Genomic DNA, 21,863 nt, shown 5'->3' with positions numbered 1-21,863 from the left:
TCTGAAGTCTCTTTTATATAGACCTTAGTGGTTCCCTAATACTGTATCTGAAGTCTCTTTCCCAAATTCAGCCTTGGTGCAGAATTACAGCCACTAAAGCCAGTCCCACAATAAGCTTTCCTTAGGTTGTCATTTCTGTGTCTGTAGCTATTGAGGAGGAGAGAGGGGGTTCCAAATTCTGGGGGGGGGGGGAAAAGAAAAAAGAGGGGAAATTGTGGTTTAAATGACTGAAAAAGGGGATAGGTGGTGGTTGGGTCTGGGGTTTTTTTTTTTTGAAAGGGGAGGGGGGGGGGGAGGGGGGGGGGGGGCCCAAAAAAACATTTTAAGGGGGGGGGGGGGGGGGGGGGGGGGGGGGGGGTTTTTTTTTAAAAAAAAAAAAAGTGACATTTTCATGCCATGGGACCTTTTTTAAGATTAAACATGCACAAGCAGCAATACCTCTTGTGTCTTTTACTCGACAGGTTAATGTGCTGGAGAGGTTGTGAGTTTCAGATTTCTGAATCTGTGAAGTCTCACTGAACATATATATATATTTTTTTGTCCTGCTTTGTTGTGCAGAAGAAGAGCCCAGCGACGCCGGCAGCGGAGTACAAGAAGACGGACGAAGCTCAGCCAGACGTGAAGGAGGAAGACGAAGAGAAGGAAGAAGAAGAGGAGGAGGAGGAGGAGAAGGCTGAAGAGGCAGAGAAGAGCAGTCCAGGTTAATACAACGTCTAGATTACAGGAATCTCTCTGTCGCTTCCTCTCGGTTGTCTGTCACTGTCGGTCTGGCTGATTTTAAATGTTTTTTCTTTGTCTTTCAGCTGCAGAAGAGAAGAGTGAAGGAGAGGAAAGTGCTGCAGAGGACGAGGAAGCAGAGAAGGAGGAAGAGAACGAGGAGACGGCTGATGATGTGAGGAGACTCGAGTTTTTGATTTTCCTCTGACAGAAGATGTTCAGGGCCAAAACTTTAAAGTTTCGGCAGCCTAATGGCAGTGTTGGGGATTAGGGTTGCGTCACTTTTTTTGCATGTTAACGTTACGTTGCAGCTTGTTTCTCGCTTAATACAGGACCAATGTCAAAGATGGTTGTTCCCATCAGTCACTTAGACACAAAAACACATAGGAACATAGGGTCCAGGTTGATTAAAAACGGTAGTTACCCTTTAAAGGTGCCCTGCCACACAAAAACACATTTTTTGAAGTGTGTGTGTGTGTGTGTGTGTGTGTGTGTGTGTGTGTGTGTGTGTGTGTGTGTGTGTGTGTGTGTGTGTGTGTGTGTGTGTGTGTGTGTGTGTGTGTGTGTGTGTGTGTGTGTGTGTGTGTGTGTGTGTGTGTGTGTGTGTGTGTGTGTGTGTGTGTGTGTGTGTGTGTGTTATGTGGTGTATGTGAAAATGAACTGCTCTAGCCACTGAACAGAAATAAGCAGAGAAATCAGACCAATCACAAGAGCTGGTCAGTCTGACATCATGCTGCCTGAGCTCATTACTATTCATGAGCTCGCCCAGTTGGGCTGGGTAAAGGATGCTGACAGCCAGGCTCTCGTTGGCTAGCTGTTAGCCAATCAGATTCAAACAGCTTAGCTTGTTGAATATTAATGAGAACTGGCAGAAATCGAGCCGAGTCTTCCTGCAGGCTTTCTATACCACGCTAGAATGGCTTGAAACAAGGTAACCAAGGTTACAGAGTCCATGGTAGAACTTCAGACATCACCACAAAGTCATGAAATACATGTGGCAGGGCACCTTTAAACATATTGTCCATTTTTTTTTTTCCATTTTATGGCAGTTTGTCGCTTTTTTGCCACTTTTCGACTTCGTTTTGTCATTTTATTTTTTGTTGTTGCTCTATTTCAGACACAGTTTTTCGACTTTTCAGTCGCTTGCTTTACGTCAGATACACATGGAGCTGTAACGTTTGTCTGCAAAATGTTTCGGTAATCTCCGAAATTGAATTTAACCTCCAACTTGTTCTCGTCTGTAGAAGTTGGAGGACGACGTTCTGCGGAGATCTCCCAGGAACAGGGGGAACAAGGTCAGAAAGGACTGATATCTCTGAATCCACAGCCCTGACCTCAACACCTTCCCATCTCCCCCCTCCCCTAAAATATCTCCCTCCTCTCCCTCCCCTCCCCCTCTACTCGTCTGCTCCGAGGCGATGAAGCCTAAAGTGGAACCCGTGGAAGCAGCGAAGCCGACAGGAAACTAATCAAGACCTCCGATACGGACGCCTGCTCATCACGACGATGACGACGATGATGATGATGATTCCAGTATGAACCGGACTGAGTTAGCGTGTTAGAAAGGATATTTTGTTTTTGAAAGAGATTAACTGAGATTTAACTAAAACTTCCTGCATCATTCCTTTTAAAACAACACCCGAGCAGATAAAAAGGAGAGTTCTCTGCGCTTCTGCAGACCACAACAATCCGGTGCAACCAAGGCAGGACACCACAGTATAAAATAGCAAACTCTGACCCACGGGATCACCGCATCCTGCCCCGTCCCGTCTGCCGCACTACCACCTCCACCACCCGCTCACCGCCCAGCGCCATCCTGAGCTAGCGAGCCCACGCTCTACCGACAGCCTGCTAATAGGCTCTCAGCAACTTGCTAATAAGTCTACTGACAGATGGAAATTTGGCAACACAACGCCCACTAGTTGGCCCACAATCTGAGGTGACAATCCTCCTGTTTTGGGCTACCAACAGACTGCTAATTAGCTCACTATCGGGGTGCTAATTAGGCTAAAAGAAGTCAGAATTATCCAAGAAATATTCAGAGAAATTGTGGGGCAAATGTCTTGCCAATTAGCCCACAAATTATGCTGCTAATTAGCTCTAGCAACTTCGGAAATTTGGCAACTCGACTCCCACTAGTTAGCCCACAATCTGAAGTAACCATCTTCCTGTTTGGGCTACCAACCATCTGCTAATTTGCGTGCTATCATGGCGCTATTAAGGCTAACAGTAGTCCGAATTATCCTACAAACGTTAAGAGAAATCGCCAACCTAAAGTCTTGCCAATTGGTCTACAAACAGGCTGCTAATTAGCTCTCAACGACTTGCTAATAACTCTCCTTACAGGTGGAAATTTGGCTTCAACAAGTTAGCCCGCCATTGGAAGTAACCATCTTCCTTCTTGGGCTACCAACAGTCTGCTAATTAGGCTAACAGTAGTCCAAGTTAGCCAATGAGCAGTGAGTGAAATCGCCAACGCTAAATGTCTTGCCAAATAGTCTACAAGTAGCTCTCAACAACTTGCTAACAAGTGTCATGGCAGCAATTTGTTTATCAATTCCCACTGACTAGCCAACGATGTTTGGGCTACAAGCAGTCTGCTAATTAGCCTAATTAGCCCCCTGATAGTGAGCTAACAGTAGTCAGAAATGATCCCATGAGCAGTGGGAGAAATTGCTAATTAGCTTATGAACATGCTGCTAATTAAGTTGCTAACATTTCCAACAACTGTCTCGTTTTCCAGGCTAGTCAGTTATCTTGTAACCAACACGCAAATTAGCCTGCTAACAGTTGTTTTTTTATCCTCATGGGAGACGTATTACCCTACAATTGATCAGGGAATTGACTAATTGTACTTTTAGCCTGCTAGGTAGCTCATGAGCAACTTGGTAGCTATCAGGCTACTTGTACTACAATTTTAAGTAGCCTACTGTTGTCCCATTTTGGACTAATTAGCGTTAACAACGGGCTGCTAACAAGCCCACAAATAATGTAATTTACTTACCAACAATTAGCCTGCTAAGAAGATGATTTGCCTACTAACTGTTGGCTCGTTAGCCGTCCTAGAATTTTACAAATTAGTGATTTAGTGATTAGCCACAGCGGGCACCCCCTGCTAATATTTAAACAGAAAAAAAAAAATGACAGCTGATACATTTTCTTCCCTTTTTTTCATGTCTCATTTTCTTGTCGTTGAATTGTGTTTTAGTTTTAAAGCTGTTTGCTCCATGTTAGCTCCACACGTAGCGCTCGTGTTTCCTCAGCGTTTCCTCTGTTTTGTTGTCCTGATGGCAGCTGAGAGGAGGTGGGGGGGGGGTAAGAAGGTCAGAGGTCAGAGGTCAGAACAACGGAGCCTGGAAGCGTTGGACAGAAAGCAATAGAGGCAGATCTAACCGTGAAGGTCAGTGACGCCAGATCGGTCTTTGCAGCAGACGAACTTCTGGAACGAACATCAGAAAACCTCACTTCTCCAGTTGTTGTCTCGGTTGTTTCTGAAACGTGACTCACCCTGGAAACGAGGTTTTCACCCTCTCGTAGTCAGTTATTGTCCATTTTTACTTCAACTTCTTCTGCGTTAGAGCGCTACCTCTCCTCTACTCCTTCATCTGTCCAAACAAACATGACAGCAGCTCGTTAGCTCTTCCTGTCCAATAACGAGTGTTTTTCTGAGTTTAGTCTCTCCGGTAGGGCTGCAACTAACGTTAACTGTCCCAGAGTTATGAAGAAACTAGAAAGTATTCACATTTAACAAGTAGAGGTGTGAATCTTCACTAATCTCCCGATTCTGTTCCGATAATTATGTCTTCGATTCGATATCTCGATGCGTCAAATCCATGTTTCTATTAAAGCCATGTAGGATATTTAATTCGTAGCCTTTAAGCTTCAAAAACCAAACATTCTGCAGAGCTCTAATACTAAATAACTTGGATACTTAACAGCACTGAGCACATGGCACTTTCTGAACGTGCAAAACCGAAAGGTTGTTAGGCCTACGTTAAACTGTAAACAGAAATAATCAATTATGAGCCGGCCGGCCAGCATCGTCCGTGTCCATGACTCGATGCATCGATTATTTGATTAATTTCAACACCTCTAGTATTTTCTGAGTTTAGTCTCTCCGGTAGGGCTGCAAACTAACGTTACTGTCACAGAGGAGTGAAGAAACTAGAAAATATTCACATTTAACGAGCTGAAATCAGAATTTTGACCTTATTTTACATTAAAAAAATGACTCCAATCAATGAATCATTTCTTAAAAATGGTTGCAGATTCCTTAAAGAAGTTATCTTTGCAGCTCTGCTTTCAGACGATAACAAAACCAGCATCTGTCGGGGTTTTTCTCGACAGGATTACCTTCGGTTCCTCTCTGGGGATTGGATGCGTCCACCTTTTACCTTCACAGCCAAACTAAACCTCTGTAGCTTTTCTAGTTAAAGTTAAACCTGAGTGTAACGAGCTGCTGTCGTCTTCTGTTTGGACGTTAAACTAAAGTCGTGCCAGCAGGTGGACGGACACCCAGCCCCGTTTCATCAACCCCATATGAAAAGAAAAATACGGCACTAAGGGAAAAACTCCGGCGCTTAAAACCCTCTCACCCGTCCGCCTGCTGCACCGCGACGCCGCGGCCGGTCACAAACGCCCTCCTGCACAGACCCTGAATCTGTGCCGGGAGTTTAAGCCCCATGTTTTTAAAGACAGCACTTGAGCGTGACTCGAAATTACTTAACGGTTTCACTTAGCGGCTTTTTCCTCCGGAGCTTTCAGCGGCATCTCGCGAGTCTTCGTCGAGGGATGGAGATCGAACTTAACCCTTGTGTTGACTTGGGGGTCAAATTGACCCGTTTTTGTTTTTACATCAGAAAATATGGGACGTAGAAATAAGCGCTGAAAGTGTAAAGGAGGTTGACCGGAAGACAGCACAAGGGTTAAGCGAAACTTTATCCACAGATGAAGACTGTGAGGACAGGTTGAAAGCTCCAGGAAAAACTGGTGAGTGAAGCTCGAACTGAGACGAAAAAGAAACTGGGAAGTTCAGAAAGTTTTTCAACTTATAAAATCAAATTTTTCTGTTTATGGATGGCATCTATTCTGCCCGTTTATATATATATTATTAGTTAGCGTTGTTTTCTGTTTATGGCTGGCATCTATTCTGCCCGTTTATATATTATTAGTTAGCGTTGTAAGTTGTGCGCAATTCGTGCCCATACGTCTGTCATCCTAGAGAAGCAGAAACGGCCGATCAAGGACATTTTTGAAGAGGAAAGTAATCCCCAGTAACCACCGGGGGATGGCTAAAATAAAACCAGAGCTGAAATATTTAAGGATGTTAACGTAAACTACTTGTTGTCGTCTGCTGCTGACCACCGAAAAACTATCAGAATGGCTCGAAAGTTTCTGGAAAGTTAGTTTAAACCTGACCCTTCCTCTTGCTCCTCCATCAGGACAACACAAAAAAGCTCCCTAGAAGAGCACAACAAAGGAGAATTATTCCCATGTACTTTGCCTGTAAAAGAAGAAAAAGAAAAATTCTTAACTTATGTGTGTTTTTTTTTTTTTTTATTCATCATGTAATGCAGAAGATTTCATCCTGTAAAGAAGCTCCTCTGACTTTAACTTCCATGTGACTTGAGCGAGCATCATTCTGTGGCGTCCGTGTACAGCTTTTGGAGAGTTCAAATATACAAACAAATCTGAAATAAAACTGGTTTTGTTAATCTTGAAAAGTGTGTGTGGAAAAAGAATTAACTACATTAGTCCAGTCTTGTATCCATGACGTATATACGTGACTGTCGCTGTGTCTGTCTGTCGTCCTCTTGTATCACACGTACCGGTAAAAGCGACTAAAGGGTCTGGTTTTTGTTGTTGATTTAATTAAGGTCAGGGTTCCCGGCAATGACGAGCAAGCTGCGTACTGATTATCTAATGGGGGGTTTTGAGAGGAAGTGGGCAGGGTGCAGGGGAAGCCAGAATTTGAAGTCTCTCTGGCTGTCGGTGAGGTCAGGTTTTTTGGGGCTTGAGGTGTACTGGAGGTCCCCGCTTCCATAACCTTTATTTCCCTCATTGAATTTTATTTTATTTCTTTTTTTTTTAAGGCTAACAACAAGCCAGTTTAGCTGTAAGCTCTGCTGCTTGTAGTCTTTCTGGAAAGTGTGGGGAATATAAAGCTTCTATAACGTCTGGGCTTTAGGATAAACCGCCTCCAGCATCAGCAGCGTTACATTCCCAGCCATACTCTTTCATCGTCGCCCTTCCCTTTCTCTTCTTTTTTTATTTTAGTCTCAGATTCTTTTTGTGTCCGGCTGAAGCTGCCTATAGCTTAACAAGACTGTAGACTGAACACTGTATCTGCTGGTGAATCTTTACATGACTCTGTATCTCTGTACTTTTTATTTTAATTTTTTGTTGACATTGTGTTTTGAACTAAACTTTAATAATGGTTGGCCCAGCCTGTTTCTGATGTACACACCTATGTGGAGAGATGGACCTGCTGACACGCCACACGAAAAAAAAAAAAAGGTCCAACTTTGACTAGAAATACTGTGATGATGGAGCCTTGTGTGTGTGTGTGCGTGTGTGTATGCGTGCGTGTGCGTGGACACGCTGTCAAAATTTGTTTTGATGAATAAAAAACGGCCAAATGGAAACTAAACGAGAGGTTGAGCCAAGTGGGTTTAATGTGTCTTTGATTCTTTTCTTAGATTTGACTGCAGGTGAGCGTTTAGACTTGCATAATTAACCAAAAAACTGTTTTAAGTTGGGATATCTTTAGTTGTACTCAATCCGATTGATCTCTAGAACTCGCTTGAAGCATATTTAGGGTAAAAAAAAAATAAAAAATTCGGATTTTTTTAAGTGGTTTCCTCACACAAAATTAAAAGCATGTCAACATATTGCATTTTAAAGGGATATTTTGGATTTATTTATTTTTTAAATTGGGGTTGTATGAGGTAGGATGTATTTGAGGCATCTAATAAAAGTTTTTATATGGTATATTTAGAATATGGGTGGAACTGAAGCAGTTATCTCTGCTCTCTTCAAAGCCACCAGACTCCATTGACAAAAACAGTAATTTAACTGCAATAACACAGGAGTTGCTGGCCTACTGCTGCCTCCATCGTTTAAGTTTATTTAATTTTTGTTTCCTAAGCCTTTATAAAACACCAAAGTCACACAATAACACAAACCAACTAATCATTCAAGGAAACTGTAGATCAGCAGCTCCCGTGTTCAATAAGGTTAAATTACTAGTTTTGTCAATGGAGTCTGGTTGCTTTAAAGCCAGCATAGGAAACTGCTTCAGTTACCTTTCATAAATCCAAACTATCCCTTTAAAGCACTTTAAGTACATTTTGCTAATTACATTCAATGTATGACTTTTACTTGTAGTGGAGTACCTAACAATGTGGTATTAGTACTTATTTCCACCTCTGCTTATTTTTGGCGTATTTACTCTCATTATTTCCCTGTAGCGCGTCGTCAAGTTTTCCTCCCTCTCTATTGGCTGTCTGGGCTGTCAATCATCGGCGAGGCGGGAGCAGGGACATTCCTCCTGTCGCTGATGGTAAAAAAGAGAAAGTTTCAAAGATGGCGGAGTAGCCCTGCCTGTCCGCTGAAAAACAATAGAAACAGCACAGAAGGGACAGTTAGCCCGTTCTAACTGGACGAATCCGCGCTAAAAACCGTACATATCCCGACTCGGGCTCGACCAAGTGGGGAGGAATACCCGCGCCGGGAACCTCGGGAGGAATAAATAAAGTATGATGCTTTATTTAAGCGTTTCAGGCTAGCTACCTAGCCTGCTAGTCGAGCTAACGTTAGCCCAACGGTAGTGTTAGCAGCTAGCGGCTAACGGCTACAAGGAGGCGGAGGATCAGCTGTTTGTAGACAGATGCTGTAGGAAGGAGCGGACAGCAACACTTTCACAGTAAGTGAATTTAAAACTTAAATACACTTAAATTATCTGGAAAGTCTTGTCGTTTGTTTTCTCGTAGTGTTGGATACAATAATGGGGTTATTAGCCGAGTAACGGCTGCCAAGTTTGTGAAGTTGTTAGCCAGCGCTAGTCAGCTAACTAGCTAGCCCCGAGCTAACTACTTAATACTCGAGCAGAAATAAAGTTTCAGACAAGTTGGAGACCCGTTATGATGCTCCCACGGAGGGTAACCTTATCCGTAACAAATACATGGAAGTAAAGACAGAGGCCTACGCGAGCTAGCTCCAAAAACAACCCGATTTTAATTGTTATTAAAGGGATTTTCGACGCTCCAACTTTGATTTTTTGAGTGCAGGAATGTTGCTAACTTAACTTAGCTCAACGGCAGTTGGTGCGATAGCGAGACGCGACCAACGGCACACTGGTTCATTGATTTGAAAGGTAAATTATGTATTTACTTGGGTTTGTCTCAGGGATAAATCAGAGGGGTTTTGGGGTTAAACTCCGGCTCTAACAGGACTCTATTAGCTCTGTTTTTTTACACAGTAAGTTAAAAGAGCTGTTGTGTATAACGCGATTTATAATATACAGTGAGTAAAATCAGGAGGCTGAATGGTATTGCACCCACAAACCTGTAATTTTCTTCGGCAGTGAGTGCCGCTGTGACTGAAGGCCATTAGCAAGACAAAGGTCGCCTCCATGGAGCCAGCACATGAGTCTTTGTAAAGGGCGAAGGGGGGTATATAGACGCCCAGAGTGAGAAACAAAAAAAAAAAGGCAAATTCAGCATTTTATGGACGAAACCTGAGCCGGGAGTTTTTTTTTTTTTTTTTTTTAACAAGTCTTTATTGATGATGGCGGATTTTGTTACACCGCGACACAGCGCGGTGATGGAGAGGCTCCGCCGGAGGATCGAGCTCTTCCGGCAGCATCACAACAGCTGCGAGAGCCGCTACGAGAACGCGACGCTGGAGCGGCTGGAGCTGGAGAGGCAGCAGACCTTCGCCCTGCACCAGCGCTGCCTGCAGGCCAAAGCTAAGCGGTCCAACAAGCACCGGCAGCCCCAGCCCAGTAGCGGCGACCAGGCCGGGCAGAGAGTGCCCGGTGGCGCCGGCGGAGGCAGCGCAGATCTCGGGGAGAGCGGAGGAGGCACCGCGGCAGAGCAGAGCCGGAACAGCACCCTGATAGCGGTGAGTAAACGCTGCACACAGACTGGTTGTTAGAGCACAGACACACTAGACTGGTGAAGCTTTTAGGGGCAGCTTCTGGCAGGTGGTCGCTCAGAGAGGCAGTTTATTTTGCTTTGTTTATTAGTTTTAATCAGTCATCAGAATCAGCTTTATTGGCCAGGTTTGCGCAAACAAACACAGGATTTGACTCTGGTTAATCTTTGCTCTCAAAGTACAACACTCACTTAACATATAAGAATAAAAACAGGACAGTAAGAAATATAAAAAAAAATACTGTTAAGTATACAGTAACAATACAATAGAATTTAGAAATTTACAAAAAGTATACAATCACAATTGAAAAGAGGGAAGGGATAGCGCAAGATCAGTATATTCATGTACAAAACACAGTGCAAAACATCAGCAGAAGTGAAAAACCGGTGGATAAATACATTTCAAAGAGTCTCTTAATGTCACTATAAAAATATATAAAAGAAACAAATACCCAAACACAATGTTTCATCCTTAAACTGCATTTGGGACAGTTCAAGCGGCTTCAGGCAGTGCTCAAAGAGGCAGTTTATTTGGCTTTCATATATTGGATTAAGTTAGTTTTTTTTCTAAAAGTCACTATAAAAAAAAAAAAAAGAGATTAAATGAAAGTAGACATAGAAGACATTCACTGCACGATTTCATCCTTAAACCACATTTGGGACAGCCACAGAGTGGCAGTTTTATCTTGCATTCACAGATTGGATTCAGATTGTTTCAATCAGTGTCAGTTTAATCAGTCGTGTACAAAGAAATTGGATGCATTCTTTATCAGTACAAAACATCAGCAAAAGTGAAAAACGGGTAAATTAATACATTTCACTATAAAAAAATATATAAGAGAAAGTAAAGACAAAAAAACATTCATCCTTAAACAGCGTTTGGGGAAGTCTTCGGGCGGTGCTCAGAGTGGTCGTTTATTTGGCGTTTACGGATCAGATTCAGATTTAAATGTACAAATACAAACTCAGTACAAAATCAGGAAGAACAGCAATTAGTTAGCTATGGTTTGGATCTTATACAGGCAACTGTAGAATCAGAAAAGCCCGGGTAGCTCAGTTGGTAGAGCGTGCGCCCATATATAGATGTTTACTCCTCGAACCCAGCAGCTGCGGGTTCGACTCCGACCTGCATGGCTCTCTCTCTCTCTCTCTCTCTCTCTCTCTCTGTCTCTCTCTCTGTCTCTCTCTCTCTCTGTCTCTGTCTCTCTCTCTCTGTCTCTCTCTCTCTGTCTCTGTCTCTCTCTCTCTGTCTCTCTCTCTCCCTCCCTTTCATGTCTCCAGCTGTCCTGTCAAAATAAATGCCTAAAATGCCCCAAAAAATAAGGTTTTATTGCCACAATAAGTTTATATTATAGTTACATTTATGTGGAATTGTTGAATTGTGCGTATTCAAACAAACATATTGAACAGTAATTAGAGGTGTGAATCTTCACTGATCTCCCGATTCGATTACGATTATCATGTCTTCGATTCGATATCACGATGCGCCAAATACATGTTTTCTATTAAAGCCATGTAGGATATTTAATTCGTAGCTTTTCGAGCTTCAAAAATCAAACATTCTGCAGTGCTCTAATACTAAATAACTTGGATACATAAAACTAGACAGCACTGAGCACATGGCACCTCCTGAATGTGCAAAACATACCAGAATATGTCAACAGAAATGTTGTCAGGCCTACATTACATTATAAACAGAAATAATCGATTATGAGCCGGCCGATTATCGATGCATCGTCCACGATTCGATGCATCGATTATTGGATTAATTTCAACACATCTAACAGTAATATGAAATAAACAATAAATCCAAAATAACAGTGTTAAGAAAACAGACAAAACAATAACGAGAGACAAGTAAAGACAACAAAAAAATAAAATGACAATGTCATAACTTAGGGACAGACAAATTGTGGCTTTAGTCTCTAGTGGTCTTGCTGTAGCAAGTGGTGATGATTCAGAATCAGTGTTAGAATAGAAAAGAATAGTCTCAATTGTTATTGTACATGTACAACGAAATTGGATGCAGTCCTATACGTGCAAACACCAACAAAAGTGCAAAACGGGTGAATAATTTAACATGAAAGAGCCTCTTTACGTCACTTTTAAAAATGTGTAGAAGTGCACAGCGTCTTGTGTTTTGTGGCTGTTGGTGTTTCTGGTTGTGGTTTCTTTTAACCGGCACAAACTGGATGCTCGTCTTTGAGCATAAAAAGAAAACGGAAATCCATAGAAATAAAATGGATAGAAAGGCCATTGAACTGTTTCCCGTGGTCATTTGATTGGTACACAACAAACTGGCGATTGTTGTTAGCTGTCGTAGTGACAATACGCGTCAGTGGCAGCTCGCTGGGAGGAGAGCTAACCCGACTAAGCTCGGGAGATGTTCTCTTAGTTGCAGGGAGTGAGGAGGGACAGTTAGACCAGCAGCAGTGGGTCAGGAAGGCAAGCTAACGTTAACCCACGCAGTGGGTGAGACCGCTACTTAGGCCCAGCGCGTGGGTCAGGTACTAACGTTGACTGGTACTAACTTGAGCGCGTGGGTGCCTAACTCCGAGTTCTGAGGGCCCCCTGTTGACTAGCTAGCACAGTGGTGATTCCCGTGGTCCGCTTCCGTGAGAGATTAGACCCACACAGTGTACATCTTAACCACAAACTTTAACCCGGGACTAGCCATTAAACCCGTGTAGACCTACGTTACCACCTGGAATATTAACCTGGTCAGAACACGGCGTGTTCTCAGCCGTTACGTATGCTGGTATGACGTCGGGTACGTTAGCCATGCGTTTGTCAAAGAGCCCATGAGAAAAATATACGTAGCAGCTAAGGTGGGTCGAGACAACGTTAGACCCAGCAGCGAGTGGGTCAGAGACCCGCTAACGTTAGACCCAGCAGCAGTGGGTCAGAGACCCGCTAACGTTAGACCAGCAGCAGTGGGTCAGAGACCCGCTAACGTTAGACCCATTGGAACCAGCTTTTCTGTGTTATTTACTACAAAAGCGCCCTAGTTAACTTTTTCTTGTCCAAAAAAAGACGCCAAGTGTGATCATGGCCTAACCTGTCCTGTGTAACTGATCTGTCTTTTTTAAAATCTAACTGATATCACTCTCCCCTGTTTCTCCCTCAGTCAGTGTGCACAAACACTGACTGGAGTCCTGAGAGGTGACTCAGTGTGAACAGAAACCCCCTGCCGCCCCCTCACAGCTGACTCATCAGTGTGTGTGTGTGTGTGTGTGTGTGTGTGTGTGTGTGTGTGTGTGTGTGTGTGTGTGTGTGTGTGTGTGTGTGTGTGTGTGTGTGTGTGTGTGTGTGTGTGTGTGTGTGTGTGTGTTTGTTGTGTGTGTGTGTGTGTGTGTGTGTCCTGAAGGCTGTCAGGAAACGCCTCTATGCACCGTGTCGACGGCACGTTCCATGTCGCTGCTGCCGCGCTGTGATTGGCTCTCTCTCCCGAGGCATGTCAGTTATTGAAGCTATAAACAAAACTAAATGTCTTCACAACGGTCATCCCTCTCGTGTAACACCGGCTCATACGAGAGTTTAGAGGCCGATTTAGAGATGTCTAATCTTTTCTCTTGATATCTAAAAGTATATATATATATTTATATATATATATATATATTGTGTTGGGAAACCTGGTGTGTTACATTAGCACCGTTAGCCTTAAATGCTCTGTGGAAAACGTAGGTGCGTGTATTTGCGGAGGGTTTTAGGCGACCCTTTCTCAAGTAAATTTTACATTTTTCAATAGAAAACTAATGTAATTTTCCCTAGACGTGATGTGTGTTATTGTGGGTGTTCAGTGAGTCTCTTTGAGAGCTGCACAATATACCTTTTTTTTATTTTTTTTTAACTGTCATCGCGATATCAACTGGGACACTGAACGCATCGCGAAAGGCTGCGAAATATCGGGAAAGACGCTCAGAAAATATCAGCAGGAAACTTCACTTTAAAATGTAGCTTTCATTCTTTTTTTTCTTCTTTTTTTTAAGTGCTGCCTTTGATGTTCAATTTGTTCAATAAAAGAAAGTTGGAGATGATTTCCTTTCATTAGTTTTAAACTCAACGAGCAGTTTGTTGTATGAACACTTTAATATCTGAATATTTATCGCAAAGTTATATCGTTATCAAGATATTCAACAACGTTATCGCATATTTTCCTCATATCTCGCAGCCCTCGTCTCTTTGTAGTCGTGTCTCTTTGTGGCAGTTTTGCATCCGTTTATTTCCTCATCATTTTGGGCCATAACTATTTCCACATCTGTGTCTAAAACGTTGGAAAAGGCAGGGCAGAGTATGCATAAATAATGAGAGGGGGAATGAGAGGAGGCAATGCCAGAGCAAGGGGAATGAGAGGAGGCAATGCCAGAGCAAGGGGAATGAGAGGAGGAGACACCAGAGTAGGGGGAATGAGAGGGGAAGACGCCAGAGTAGGGGGAATGAGAGAACGCCAGAGTAGGGGGAATGAGAGGGGAAAAACACAAGAGCAGGGGGAATGAGAGGGGGAGACACCAGAGCAGAAGGGAATGAGAGGGATAAATGCCACAGCAGGAGGAATGAGAGGGGGAAACGCCAGAGCAGGGGGAATGAGAGAACGCCAGAGCAGGGGGAATGAGAGGGGGAAACGTAGCAGAAGATATTCCTTTTTAAACCAAGATGTATCAGTGTAAATGTGCAGTGATACTGATTTATCTGTGATTAAATCAGCCGGTGTTTAGAAGAGTAGAAACCTAGTGAAAGTCACGACAGAACTGTAAAACTAGAATTTAAGTGGCAGAAAGAAAACATTCAAGCTGTAAGAATGCAATCAAACTGACGCAGATATTCTAGATATTTGGGATTTTTGTGGCAAAGCGAGAGAAAAAGCTTTCAGCATGAGTCACTCTGAAGATATTTGGAAGCCTTTTTATTTTATCACTGTCATGCTAAATATGCAGACTCGGTTGTTTTTTAGCCACAACAAAGTCCTTTTAGTGTCTCCTGGACACAGTCACCTTGGCTTTGTTCTGCAAAATGAATGCCTAGTCATACATTCCCAAATGTACTGTGTATGTTGTGGCTTTAGTGGGTTAATGACCAGTGGTGTGGTCTATGTGATGCGCAGGTATACGCAGTATACCCACTAAGAAAGCTCCAGGATTGCCATATACCCACTTAAAAAATGTGCAATGACACGCTACAACATACTTTCTATTATAATTATGGTATATTTTGAATTGTCATCTGTGTTTTTCTTCTTGGCATAGGCTAAATAAAGGGATTTCCACCGTAAATTAGTGCAAAAAAGTGTATCAGAATGCAGGAAATGAAGTCTTTGACGCTCAAAGTTTTCCTGGGGGAGGACCCAGACCCCCCAATATGATATGCACCCCCCCCAAAAGGGCCCATCCTGGCCCATATATACAGTACAATATACCCACTACAATACATTAGACTACACCACTGTTCATGAACTTCATATACTTGGCACTCAGTCAAACTATATGTCTTTATATTCATTTTAAATGGAGGTGCTGCAGAGAAACGGTGAGACTGGGATTCAACTTTTTGGAGAAACGCAACTCGACGTTTCACTTCTGGGATTGCTCCAGAAATTCGTCCGGATGTCTCGTCCCCCTTCCTCTGTCTCTGTGTTGGGGTTCTAACCTCCGGTGGGTTGGTGAGGACTATGGTTACCTGCTCCTCAGATCTCCAGACAGCTAGCTAGACTATCTGTCCAATCGGAGGTTTCTCTCGCACGACTTAAACTACTTTTGAACGTGCACTTGTTCCACCAAAACAAGTTCCTTCCAGAGGCTATTTAGCAGAGGCGCCGTGGCTCCGTCCAGAGCTTAGCCCCGCCCACAAGACGATTGTGATTGGTTTAAAGAAGGACCAGGAGGAGAGAGGCAACGAGCAAATGTGTTTTTAGAGGGATGAGAGTTGTCAGTGTGTTTTGATAAAAGTTGAATGTGCTCCTGGGTAGGTAACCTGGCGCGCGCCCATATACAGAGGCTCAGTCCTCGATGCCGGGGGTTTGGTTCCAACCTGCGGCTCTTTGCTGCGCGTCTTCCCCCTCTTTCTCTCGGTCTCCTTCTCTCTCCCCTCTCATATCTAAGCTGTCCTATCCAATATAGGCCTCAAATGCCACAACATTCGATCGCTTCTTTGTAGTCTAAACATGCCCTTGGAAGAAAAAAAAAAACATAATTGCTATTCATTTAGTGGGATCATTTGATCCAAAAATACCCAAAATTCCAGAAAGTTATGCTAGTGTATGCTGAGTTTAATTCATGTCGGCGATGAAGCTGTTCAGTTTACGATGCAAAGTCTTCTCTCTTTTTCTTTTCATTGAGAGAACACTAACCCTCACATTTGTAAATCTGTAGGATCTCTAAGAGTTGATAATATCCTTCATGTCAGTAGATTTTTCTCAGACTGTAGTTATTTTAATCACAGCTAGGGCTGGGCGATCTATCGATATAAAAAATATATATTTTTTTTTTAAATGAGATATGGAATTAGACCATATTGCATATATCGATATAGTTCAAATGTGATCCTTGCTCCAAGCAAGCTGCTGACTCCTTTTTGGATTGGCCTCTTTTATTTCATAGGCTTTTTATTTAAGATATATTTTTTTTTATTTAAATGTGCACCTTATGGAGCTTTGATTTCAAAAAAGGTACTCCTGTTGTTATACAGTATTTATGTTTACATTTTATTATTTGAACAGCTGAGCATTAAATCATGAACCAGGTGATGATATAGGTTTATTATTTATTGATTTGATTTTGCAACTGTTCACTGAAATAGCCGGTTTCTATGAAACTACTTGTGACATGTCATATTTGGCTTTGACTTTGACTGAACATTTGCTCTCACTTTAAGGAAAAAATATCTATCTATCGATCTATCTATCGATCGTATAAAGATCTTACGCCAAAATATATCGGGATATGACTTTTGATCGCAGCGCACAGGCAGCCGGTATTTCTGCACCGTTGGCCTTCACTAATAATCTTAATTTAAGCTGTTTGTGGAGTGAGATTCTGGTGGCGGCTGCGTGGGATTGTAGCCGTGATAACGAGGAGAAGTCAGACCGCTGGTTCAGGTTTCAGAAGCTCGCCGAGTTAAAAACGGTTTCCTTTCCCTCGGGGCACACTCGCTGCTCTCTTCCTTCTGGATTCTGGTTCCCAGTCATCGTCATTTACAACTGATTTCATCAATTAATTAATTAAATGTTAAAGGAACACGCCGACTTATTGGGACTTTATCTTATTCACCGTAACCCCCAGAGTTAGACTAGTCCATACATACCCTTCTCATCTCAGTGCGTGCTGTAAGGCTGTCTGATGGCTCCAGCATTAGCTTAGCTTAGCACAGATCCTGCAGGTAACTGGTTCCAACTAGCCTACTGCTCCGAATAAGAGACAAAATAACACCAACATGTTCCTGTTTACATGTTGTGATTTGTAGAGTCACAGCGTGTACAAAAAACAATGTAACATGAGACACAGCCATCTTCTAACCGTAAACAAACCGGGAACTATATTCTCAGACAGGCTTGCTGCGAGCATATCACTCCGCCCAAGCACTATATTCTTCCGCCTGAGAATATAGTTCCCGGTTTGTTTTTTGTACCCGCTGTGACTCTACAAATCACAACATGTAAACAGGAACATGTTGGCGTTATTTTGTCCCTTATTGGGAGCAGTAGGCTAGTTGGAACCAGTTACCTGCAGGATCTGTGCTAAGCTAAGCTAATGCTGGAGCCGGTATTTGTAAACGGGTCAATTTGACCCGAGGGTTAAATAAATTGTAAATAATTTATTTGTCCGTGTTGACCACGCCCCCCGGCCACTATCGGAGGCCGACTTCCGTTTTTTATTTGAGGAATTACGGTATATTTTTCCTACATTTACTACGCCTCACGTCAGCACTACTTCGGCATTTCCCAAGCTCCTAAAACGGAGACATTTGGAAGCCAATAAATCCCTTGTTCTTACTTGTACGCCATTGTTCTTTCTCCAAAGTATTTTCTGTATTTCTTAGGAACTTGTGGTGGAAACTTTGAGTCGCCCTGATGATGTGTTGAAACTGAATGTATTGAGCGGAACCGTTTCTCCTCCCTTTGCTTCGTCGTTCCCTCGGGGGGGGGAGAAGATCACCTTAATCGCCTAAACCTAAATCACCTAAATCCAAACACAAACAAAGCAAAGCCCCAGAGGCACCGCCCGCATCCACTACCGGAGCAGAAAATGTTGCTAATGCTTCTTGGAATTGAGAAGTTAAATCCTAAGAAGAAACAAATAAGAGTCAGCACAGTTATCGGAAAAATATCAATGTCTGAAATTGATAAAATTAAGTATACTCAAGAAATTATGAACGCCCAAAAAAAAAGCATGTTCTTTAGTTTTAGATATTTAGAACGTGTAAGAATTGACCCGTTTACAAAAACTTGATCTATCTATCTCAAAAAACGTGTTAAAAAATTGACAAAAATGCCACAAAAGTGACAAAATTGGAGAAAAAAAATGACAAAATTGGGAAAAATCTACACGCTTTTTAAACGCTGGAAAAAAGTGACTAAAAGTGAGGAAAAAAACATCAGAAAAAGCGACAAAAAACTTGACAAAAAATATAATAATAAAAAAACGCCAAAAAGTGGAGTCATCACAGTTGTGTAAAAAAATTTGATTGCAAAGAATGTCGGAAATTAAGTATACTCAAAAAATTATGAACGCCAAAAAAAGAAGCTTTTAGTTTTAACCCTCCTGTTTACAAAAACTTTGTACATCAGAACTACAACAAAAGAACGTTGAAAAAAGTGACAAATGTTGGAAAAAGCTACAAAAATCTTTTTTAAATGCTGAAAAAAGTGACCAAAAAACCATCAAAAACATCGCCAAAGGTGACAAAAAGTTGTTTTAAATAAGTGATCCGAAAAAGCAACAAAAAACGTGGGAAAAAAATTACAAAAACACCAAAAATGTGACAAAATTGGAGAAAAATCAACAATTATTTTTTTTAAATGCTGAAAAATGACCAAAAGTGACAAACATCAGAAAAATTGACAAAAAATTGACAAAAACATAATAAAAAAAAAAAAAAACACCAAAAAGTGATTAAAAAAAATTGGAATAAAATCGACAAACGTCAAAGTGTAGAAAAAGAAAATTTTGAAATTTCGACCCTGAAAAACCCAAAGTTGCAGGTCGACCGGAAGACAACACGAACTATAAAGTTGCAGTTTCTGCAGAAACTGTATGTCACGAAGATACTTTCCAAAGAAAGATGAATCGATGAGTCATCAACTCTTAAATTAATCTCCAACTATTTAAATAATCCCTTAATCAGTTTGAGTCATTTTCTTAAGTAAAAAACAAACCGTGAAACTGGTGAGATTCCAGCTTTTAAATGTGACTATTTTCTAGTTAACTCTCCTCTGTGACAGGAAACTGAGTCCTTTCTTCCATCCTTTCATCCTTCTTTCCTTCCTTCCCTTTTGTCAATCTTATTTATTCTTATTCCTTCTATTTCTTTCCTTCCCTGCGGTCTTCCTAATATCCTTCCATCCCTTTTCTTTCCTTCCTAGACCCTCCTTTCCTTCCCTCTTATTTCCTTCCCTTCGTTAGGTGCTGCCCTAATGATCAGATTAATCTGCAACTATTTTTATTATCCACTTATCGTTGTTGGCCATTTCTTTTAGGCAAACATGTCAAGCATCAGCCTCTTACCCCTATTTTTGGGAGGCATTTCCACCTTTTTGAGAGAGAGAGAGAGAGAGAGAGAGAGAGAGAGAGAGAGACGCAGCAACAGGGCTGCTCGATTATGGAAAATAACATAATCACGATTATTTCGGTCAATATTGAAATCGCAATAATTTGACACGATTCCTCGTTGACTTCTGGAAAGATGTTGCAGTTATTGAACTTAAAAAAAAAAACAGTGGAAAAAGTTAAATAAATCAACAGTAAAAAACTAAACACCTACAACTGAACTTTTCCTATTTTAAACTTTATTTTTTCATTCAGAACACGAGAGAAAATAAGAGTTTATTTGCAACATGTAATGAGCTGAATGTTTTTTTTCTCGATTATTGTGTTTTTGTGATCGTTGGGAGCAGAAATCATAATCACGATTTTTAAATTTCGATTAATTGCACAGCCCTACGCAGCAAAGGGGCCGCAGGTCGGACTCGAACCCGGGCAGCTGCAAAGGACTCGGCCTACATGGGGCGCACCCTCTTACCAGCTGAGCTAGAGGTCGCCACGAGTTGCACATTTGTTTTTAATTTATATATTGGCATTGTTCCATAATTTTACCCGAAACAATAGAAACACATCTCAGTTTTCTCCAATTTTAAATGATTTAAATTAGCCCTGAACATGATCTGCTATTATTTAATAATAAAACAAATCCTTTTAGTTTCATAACTCAGTGGTCAGAGTTTAGATGGGACCGGCCTGACTCGGTCTATCCGCGTGTTTTGATGTTGCCATTCTGGCACCAGCCCGAGCTCATCAGGAAATTCTCAGCATATTTTGGGGCAGACGCCACCTTTCTCCACACTGATGCTGCTCTGCTATGAGAGGCGGAAACCTTTTTTCAGCTAGTGTTGTGTTTTTTTTGTTTCACTCTTCACCCTCCTTTTAGATAAACATGTAGCGTATGGATGCTCCGGTCAGCTCTCGGGACAGATGCCACTTTAATGTTCGGTCTTTAAACATTAACGCTTACTAATCTCGTTGGTTATCTTGAGGACACGTTGTCTCTTTCACGGTAACATCCTGTTACAGAGGCAGCAGGGTAGCTATTATTCCTTTTATTTATGTTTGTTGGAAGTTTTTACTTAAAGGGTAACTACCGATTTGTTTTTTTTCTTCTTTTCAACCCTGGACACTATGTTCCTATGTGTTTGTGTCTATAATTGACTGATGGGAACAACAGCCTTTGACATTGGTCCAGTATTAAGCAAGATCAGCTACAGTACAACAAGCTACAATGTAAGTTATTAGGACAATTGTCCAGCTTGTATTTACCTTCACAAAAGTGCTGTTTTTGCCGCTGACACTCAGATTAATATTCTAAGTGTCTGACAACATTATGGGATGGATCCCTACAGAGATGGACCTTTTAAAACCTCTTTGAGACCTTTCTGTTTAACCAGAAACAGCTCTGACGTCGCTAGCGCTAAACCCACCAGACTCCATTTAAAAAAGCAGTACTTTTAGCGTGTATAGTGCCAATGTATTTCCACATGTAAATCAGTAAACTATGTGTTTATTTCAACCAAAACTAGAGTTGTGATGATTGGAAAAAGTGGAAAGACGACCCAAAACGGCTTTTCATAGTTTTATTTTGTTTGTCGACTTTGAATGAAGTGTGTTTTACGATGCTAAAATGACTGTTTATTTACATGGAGTCTGGTGGGTTTAGCGAATGCAATTTTGAGGATGTGTTTATGTTTAAAAAAAAAAAGGATCTTACTCTTTAACAGAAAGGTCGACCTCCTTAGAAATCCTTTCCATAATGTCGTCAGACAATTAGAGTATTAATCTGAGCCTGTCAGACTCAGATTAATACTCCAAGTCTGTGACAACATTACGGAAAGGATCCCTGCAGAGAGAGACCTTTTTAAAACCTCTTTGAGACTTTTCTGTTTAACCAGAAACAGCTCTGAAGTCAGACACTTTGAATATTGGTTCGGTGGTTATTTCCATCGGTCTGTGTCTTCTGTTGTGTAGACACCAGCGAGAGCTTCACCTGTATCCACCTGTTGGTTCTTCCTTCTTCTCCGTGGAGGCTGAACAGGTGTTTGAGATCATGTGATGCTCTCCCGGTGGCAGCGTGTGAGGGTCAGCTGATGCGGAGGCAGTTGTGAATGTTCCCATCAGCCCCGGCTGTTGCCGCGCTGCCTGCAGAGCGAACTGATCCGATCTGCTGACTGCTCTGAGAAGGCTCTTTTGTTATCTGCGTTATGTAAGCCCGGCCTGCAGCTGATTCTATTAT

General features: G+C 41.9%; 2 protein-coding genes across 2 annotated transcripts in view; both read left to right on the top strand.

Annotated features, from left to right (window-relative positions):
* The window catches only part of canx (calnexin), a 39,658-nt gene extending 32,289 nt beyond the window's left edge, over positions 1–7,369 (top strand). The window contains 3 exon segments of the mRNA XM_039813530.1: positions 559–700; positions 804–892; positions 1,962–7,369. Of these exon segments, the coding sequence (XP_039669464.1) occupies positions 559–700; positions 804–892; positions 1,962–2,027 (297 nt within the window). The 3' untranslated portion in view covers positions 2,028–7,369.
* Positions 7,370–8,272: 903 nt separating this feature from the next.
* Positions 8,273–21,863, top strand: part of maml1 (mastermind-like transcriptional coactivator 1) — a 36,130-nt gene continuing 22,539 nt past the window's right edge. Inside the window, 1 exon segment of the mRNA XM_039813570.1 lies at positions 8,273–9,840. Coding sequence (XP_039669504.1) covers positions 9,502–9,840 — 339 coding nt within the window. The 5' untranslated portion in view covers positions 8,273–9,501.

This window comes from Perca fluviatilis, chromosome 10 (genome assembly GCF_010015445.1).
Source record: "Perca fluviatilis chromosome 10, GENO_Pfluv_1.0, whole genome shotgun sequence".
NCBI classification, from domain to species: Eukaryota; Metazoa; Chordata; class Actinopteri; order Perciformes; family Percidae; genus Perca; species Perca fluviatilis.
The sequence above is the reverse complement of the archived record's forward strand: the minus strand, read 5'-3'. Positions and strand labels throughout refer to the sequence as shown.